The sequence below is a fragment of the Mandrillus leucophaeus genome, unplaced genomic scaffold (genome assembly GCF_000951045.1).
Source record: "Mandrillus leucophaeus isolate KB7577 unplaced genomic scaffold, Mleu.le_1.0 Scaffold1599, whole genome shotgun sequence".
NCBI classification, from domain to species: Eukaryota; Metazoa; Chordata; class Mammalia; order Primates; family Cercopithecidae; genus Mandrillus; species Mandrillus leucophaeus.
Window position 1 is genome coordinate 480402 of NW_012101586.1, and position 7805 is coordinate 488206.

At 39.3% G+C, this 7805-nt stretch overlaps 1 gene segment (V, D, J or C); it reads left to right on the top strand.

Annotated features, from left to right (window-relative positions):
* Positions 1-6668: 6668 nt before the first annotated feature.
* On the top strand, positions 6669-7546 carry LOC105536481. The segment is given in 2 exon segments: positions 6669-6717; positions 7092-7546. Coding segments are annotated over 2 exon segments (504 nt in total).
* Positions 7547-7805: the final 259 nt, after the last annotated feature.

Consider the following 7805-nt stretch of genomic DNA (forward strand, 5'->3'; position numbering starts at 1 on the left):
TAACCAAAACAGAGGGAAAATATAGGAAGGATCAAAATGCAAAGAAAATACGTTTTGCATACGCATCTACAGTCTCAAAGAAAACACAGGAAGTTGTGTTCAGGTCTGTGTCTCTGTTTCAGGAAACTCACCCTCCTGCTGAGAGGAGCATGTTGCAGTCTCCTCAGCCTCCATGGTGTTGATGGTGACAGTGAAATCAGTTCCAGATCCAGGGAGATGGAACCAGGCTGGGACCCCAAGACCACGGTGGAAGCCCTTAACATCCTTACCATGTCTTGTGAGATATTTATTTATTGCCCTTCACAAATTGAGTTTAAAATATTTGCATTTTATTTTCTATCTACTGTTCTGCTGTCAGGCAGTATTTTTTAAGATGGTGGGATAGGGAGCAATTAGTCCCTTCTGAACATCTGGTCAGTGGTTAGTCTGATGAGAGGAGATTTTGTTAAGGGAACATTAGTGCTTCAGTTGTCCTGATTTAACATGGATTCCCTTCCCTCAGGGAGTGAATACACATTTTACTCTGGCCTTCACAACAGTGTAGAATCCAGAAGTGTTGGTATTAATGCCACTGTGTTGTTTTTTATGATTTTGTTTTTACACTTTGTTTTTTTGTTTTACTCATATTTTTAATATAGTTTATTTTATTTGCCTTAAATTTTCCTTTAAGGATAAACATGAAGAAAATGATATACGCATACTTTAATTTTATGAAGCCTACATGAATCTACAATTTTGTACTTCTAAAGTCAAGAAAAAATTGATCATTAATTTTTACCATATACTTAATTCGCATAACAGCAAAACTGCTCCTTTTATTGCCTTCACCCTGACTCTGCTTTATGTTTTTGCATAAGGAATATTATCATTTTTATTTAGATTTTTTAGATTATAATTACATGGTATCATATTACATACCTTATATTTCAAGAATTATTCCTATACAGTGACCTGCATTTATAAGTGAATTTTCAACTGATTTAGATTCTTGGTTTAATCATTTCTACCAATAAAGCAAGATTCCTTCCAGCAAGATTGTTTTGTTTTGTTTTGTTTTGTTTCCTACATTTCCTGGTTTGTTTTAAAGCATAAAACTCAGGAAGTGCCTGACTAAAGAGATGCATATGGCAAGATGAGGGGGTAGGTTGAGACAGGGTGAGATGGTGCAAAGCTTCCATGTCCACTCCAGACAACCACCTGCCAGCACTTCAATGTGTTTACCAAACCCAGAAGTTTTACTAACAGGTTTTTATTTTTATTTTTTTATTTATTATTTTTATTTTTTATTTTTGAGATTGAGTCTCACTCTGTTGCCCAGGCTGGAGCATAGTGGCACCATCTCGGCTCACTGCAACCTTGACCTCCTGGGTTCAACGATTCTCCTGCCTCAGCCTCCTAAGCAGCTGGGACTACAGGCACCCACCATCAAGCCTGGCTAATTTTTGTTTTTAGTAGAGACAGGATTTCACCGTGTTGGCCAGGCTGGTCTCAAACTTCTAGCCTCAAGTGATGCACCTGCCTCGGCCTCCCAAAGTGCTGGGATTACAGACGTGAGCCACTGTTCCCAGCCACCAACAGCCTTTTAAATTGCAAGGCACAGCTTCCTTTACCTGAGCATGCTGCTTAAACTCTTGATGAATCAAAATAAATCTTTCAAGATTTTCTATTTTTTTTACATGTTCATGAACTTTTTGTTGAGGTATATTTTCAAAATTGCACATTTCCTTCATATTTGATCATTTCCTTAGTTCACAAGCAAGGGCATAATCACTTTTTGTGGTTATGTAGCTATCACTACATTGTTCTCTAGGAACCGGGCTCACAAACTACATTGCTGAAGCAAGCTTGATTTTTATCTCTGAAAAAAAAAAACTCCCTCAGATTTTGGATTTTTATTGGATCTTGATTTTTTAACACAGAAAAATCACCTCTGTGTTTGCTTCCAAATTTTGCCTAGATTTCTGAGTCTGTTTAATTTGCACTCATGAATATATAACAGAGGCATACGTATTTTAAATTATGTTTCTCTTTATCACCCCTGTTCTAATGACTAGTATACAGGGAAATATTTCATTATTGGGCTTGACTTTCAATTTTGTTTTTCTGTCTGTTTCACTCTTTCTTTTCTTTATTTAATCTCATATACCTCTACTTTGTGAACTGAGACTGTTCTTCCAAGTTTTATATTACTTATTTGCTCATTTGCAGGGCCAGTTGGTTGCTACGGTCCTGCCCCTTAGTTGCTTTTTTAAACAAGTACATTTAGAGTTTTATTTTCTCATAGATCAGCCGTGTTGATAGATCCATGCTTACCTTTTCACTTGTTATATCTGAGTGAAATGAGTATGAATGAGTATGTTCGTTCCATTTTCATTCGGGTCCTGATATTTTTTCTTCATTCTATTATGTAAAATATTTTGTAGAAATTTTCTTCGAAAATTGCAGGATATTTTATTTTGTTTTTTTCTTTAATCTTTTAAAAATCAAGCAATTACATTTGTTTATTTCAATTAATAATACTCAGCCATGATAATCTGTTAATTACAATGTTTTGATCATGATGCAGTTTCATCTACGACTCTTTGTTGTTTATTTATTCAAAACTCAGTCATTCATTTGGTGATTAATGGTGATGTTCCATTACTGTGAATGTAAAGCTCCTGTGACTCTAACTCACAAAATGCAAGCTGGGGCAATAACTTATATATCATTTGAGGTTATCCACAATCACACATTCCTATCTCCCAATGTAGTTTATTTCTTTTATACGTATGTATCAAATAACATTTTGCAATTTATTTCTTTAAAGCTACAAAAATATATTAATGCAAACTGATTTATTAGTCTTTTCTTTCATGCTTAGTGTTTTGCATATTCTCTTTAAGAAATCTTTCCTATATGCATATTCATGACATATCTTTTTATACTATTTTCTAAAAGCTTTATTATTTTGCCTTTCACATTTCAATTTCTGACTAATTTAGAGTTGATATTTGTATCAATGTAGAAGTAAAAGGAAGAGGTTAAGATTCATTTTAATGTAATATGGATATACAATTGATCCAATATAATTCAGTTATTTATTTTTTCTTTCTACTACATCATTGCTATGGCCTGAATGTCTGTGTCACCTCCAAAGTTCCTGTTAAAACTGAATCCCAAGGCAACAATATTAGAAAGTAGACCCTTTGGGAGGTGATTAGGTCATGAGGGCTCAGCACTCCTGAATGAGATTCATGCCTAGTAAGGTGGCTTTACACAGACTTGCCACTTTTGCCTTTCCGCCTCCAACATGTGACGACATAGCCACGAGGTGCAATCTTGGAAGCAGGAACAGTCCTCACCAGACACCAAGTTTGCCAGCGTCTTGACCTTGGAATTCACAGCCTTTATAACTGTGAAAAAATAAATTTATATTGTTTGTTAATTATCCAATCTAAAGGATTTTTTTGTACAAATGGTTTGAGACAATTGCTGTAGCACTTTTATTGTAAATTGAGTGATTATATATATGCAGATATGGTTTCAGATTCTCTGACTCATTGCACAGGGTTAACTGTCTCAGCCTTCACCAATACTATACTGTTTTCATTCCTGTTACTTAACATAAGCTTTGATATTGGAAAGTGTTAATATTCCAATCTTGTTCTTATTGTGTAAGATCACCATCGTTGTTTTTTTGCCTCTTTGAATGTCCATCTACGTTAGAAACAGCTTCTAAATTTCAACAAAACTCACAAGGATTTTGATTGTCACAGTATTCAATTAATTTGGAGAGAGTTGTTATATTCACAATGTTAAGTTTTCTAATACAAGAACATGGTAAAACCTTTCGCTTATTGAGTCTCCTTGATTCTCTGTCAGTAACCTTTTGTACATTTGCACATACTCTTTATAACTTTTTATTTTACCATAATATCAAACAGTGACGAGTGGGAAAAACACTGCAAGAAATATAAACTTGACCCAGATTCTACTATCAATAGTTGACTTTCTACTTCCATATTCCTTCTCTAAGTTGGTATCCTAGGTACTATTAATGCACACAAAACGAACTACCCCCGAACTTAATAACGCATGAAAACTGCAATCATCTGCCTATCATCTCTATGGTTCTGGATGTTGCCTGGGCTCCCAAGGTTTCTGCCAGGCTTTCCTAAGGATACAGTCAGTGAGTGGTTAGGGTAGGCGTCACCTCAAAGGTGGATGACATTAGACATAAGGTTCTCAGCTGGGGTTAATTCATGTGGATGCTTGGTTTACTTGAAACTTCCAGAGGAGAAGCAGGCAGAAGTTATGCAGCGTTGATGACCTCTTATAGACTCAGAAGACAAACAGCATTGCTTCTACACAGTCACATGCCTACCAAAATTCAACAGAAGGAAGCATAAGGCAGTAGGTTCAATGGGAGGAGAGTCAAGATCACACTGTTAGAAAAAAATGTAGGATGAGAGATCTTGTCACAGCCGTTTTGGAGAATACAACAGGCATCAGTCCACCCTGTGACCAAAGCAATTCACATTCCTCCCACATGCTAAACACTCTAATTCTCACCTCAGCATGCCCAAGTGTTATTCCATGATAGTGTTACTGCATCATCAAAACGATGTCCTAGGGGAGTGATATCAGCGAGATGACTGACTAGGAGACACCAGCCTTTGCCTGCCTACCCAAAAAAATACAAACACAAAAACAAAGGCAAGACCAACAATTGTACAGCTATCCAAGAAGGCAAATAGCCCTTGGAATGTTCAAGAGCCCAATTAAGAGTGTGCAGAAACACAATTAGAAAAAACGCCCAGAATAACCATACAGAAAGCGTTGCTGGAAGATGGCATGCCTGAGAGTCCTGAGACCTCTAAGATGAAAGAAGCAGGAGGCAATTGTTATCAGCCAGGTGGCAGAGCCACTGCAGTCCCCATGGTTTGCTCTGTAAAGGACCCTGCAGCCTTTGCAGCTGATGACCTAAGTAAACCCCCAGGCAGCCCCGACCCTACAACATTCCCAGAGGAGGCCCATTAGGGTTCATTGTTGAGGATTATAGCAGCCTGCGCCACAGAGGACACTGCTGCTTTTGGCATTAAGGTAACCTGCAGCTATAATCACACCACCCCAGAGAGGAAGATGCTGTGAAACCCTCTTCCCACACCCTCTCAAGAAGCATCCCCTGCTGTGCTGCCTAGGATGGGGCTTCAATGCCCTAAACCCAGGCTCCAGGGCCTCATCCAGTGCTGGCAACTCAGACACTGAGCCACCTCCATGTGGACCAGCCCAGGCCCAGGCCCAGAGCTGCTGTCACTCCAAGTGTGCTGTCACTCCAAGTGCACCAGCACTCCAGAGCCTGGTCCTGTGCCCGCTGTGGAAATTGCCTAAGACATAAAACAAATAGAAAATATCCAGCCACACAGTGGAGTGAAACGCAGAGAAAAACCACACAGAAAGGATCACTGGGAGATGGCATACCTGAGAGTGCTGAGAAACAATGGCAAATACATCAAGAGTAATAAAAGACATTGGTCTGTAGGATCAAGAAAAAAAAAAAAAACACACAGAAAAAATAATGAAACTTATTCAGGATAAATGCCCTGCGTTACCCTAAATAGTAGTGTAACCGTTCAGGATAAACTACAACTGTACATATTATAGTTAAAACGATGAATGAGACAAAGAGAAAAATCTCAATTGTATCAAGAAAAAACTGGCTCATTATACCAGAAACACAATAATGAAATAACTGACTAACTGTTCAGAGACGGATAGAGGCTAGAAGACAGTGGGATTACATATTTAAATGGTAGGTGGGGGGTACTCAACAAACGGTTCAATATCCTGTTAAAACATGCTTCAAAAATAAACGTAAAGTAAAAACATTTCTTTATTAGAAAATGAAGAGAAATGATTACTTGCAGAGATGTGCTCTATAAGACATTCAAGAGGAAATTCTTCAAAATCACAGGAAACCACAGCAGATAGTGGCTTGAATGCACAGGGAGAAAAGAACACTTCAAAAATAATAAAGAAACAAGAAAGAAGCAAGGAGCAGTCAAACAAAAGTGTTTACTTCAATTTATATGAGATTGTAGCACAGGGAAAACCAAATTATTATAATGAATATCTGAATACCAGTTACCTTGATTGGGATGGGGGAGCAATTATTGCCTGGGAAGGTGCACGATGGATGAATCTGGAGAATTTGAAATATTCTAGAGATTCATCCGGATGGAGAACATACCTAAAACTTAGTTGCATATTTAACATTTCCATCCTTTGTGAGTGTTTTATATCAATTAAAAAATTTAAGAAGCCAATTCTTTACTCTTAATTCAATGTGAATAAAAAAATAAGAATCATCATATATTTATGGAATCTTAACCTTACTAAGGAGAAGTGAGAAATTCACCTGGGAAATTCTAAGAAACAAGAAATCTAAGAGAGAAGACAAAGGGAAAAGGGAATTTATCTTACTCATGTGGCATAGATTTTATCTCTATTGGTCTCTCTAAACAGAGACAATATTTCCCACCATCCCTTTGGCTCTTTCCACGCCACTACACCCACAGGGGATTTGCATATTATCCCCTGGGAGGACCTTCCCTTGTGAGTCTGAGATAAAAGCTCAGCTCTTACTTGCCTTGACTGATCAGGACTCCTCAGGTCACCTTCTCACAATGAGGCTCCCTGCTCAGCTCCTGGGACTGCTAATGCTTTGGGTCCCTGGTAAGGACGGCAGGCAGATGAGGGAGGAGAATGGAGTGGGAGGGTGAGCTCTGGGGGCCCCACTGCCTCCCATGTGTGTTCCATCCACATGTTAGATGTGTAGGTCTTGTTCTCCAGCATGAAACATATGATGTACGGATCTCTGAGAGTGAGGAAGACTTTAGAAGAAGGAAGGGTATGTGCCCTGAAGAAACTCAAGTCTTAGAAAGGGGGTGATGGTATAGGAGACCTCTTTGTGCCTGTTGAGTTCTTTTTGAAACTGGATATTCTTGAAATTGCAAAGAAATTATACAGGCTGGAATAATAAATCGAAAATTATGAACGTGATACATAATATTTTTATGTAACTTTGCCCTTTTCTGTCATCATTCCAGGAACTAGTGGGGACATTCTGTTGACCCAGACTCCACTGTCCCTGCCCGTCACAACTGGAGAGCCGGCCTCCATCTCCTGCAGGTCCAGTCAGAGCCTCCTGCATAGTAATGAAAACACCTATTTACATTGGTACCTGCAGAAGCCAGGCCAGTCTCCACAGCTCTTGATCTATGAAGTTTCCAACCGGGCCTCTGGAGTCCCAGAGAGGCTCAGTGGCAGTGGGTCAGACACTGATTTCACACTGAAAATCAACCTGGTGGAGGCTGAGGATGTTGGGGTTTATTACTGCATGCAGACTACACAATGGCCCCCCACAGTGCTACATCCTGGAACAGAAACCTCTCTGCTGGGGTTGCCCAGCTGCCCACATGTGCTGCTTGTCTGGGGAGCAGCTGAGCAGGGTCTCTGCGTCTGCAAAAGGGGAGGCTGTTGGAGAACTCAGGTTTGCTGTTGAGGACTCTGGGCCATGAATCCTCAGCTGCACCTCAAGCACAATCTGTTTATTTACTTCTTTATGTTTTCAAGACAGGGTCTCACTCTGTTACCCAGCATGAAGTGCAGCGGGGTGATCATGGCTCACTGCAACCTTGAAATCCCAAGCTCAAGTGATTCTCCCACCTCAGCCTACAGAGTAGCTGGAAACACAGGGTGCATGCCACCAAGCCTGATTAATTTTTGTAAATTTTTTTTTTGTAGACATGGGGTTTCACCAT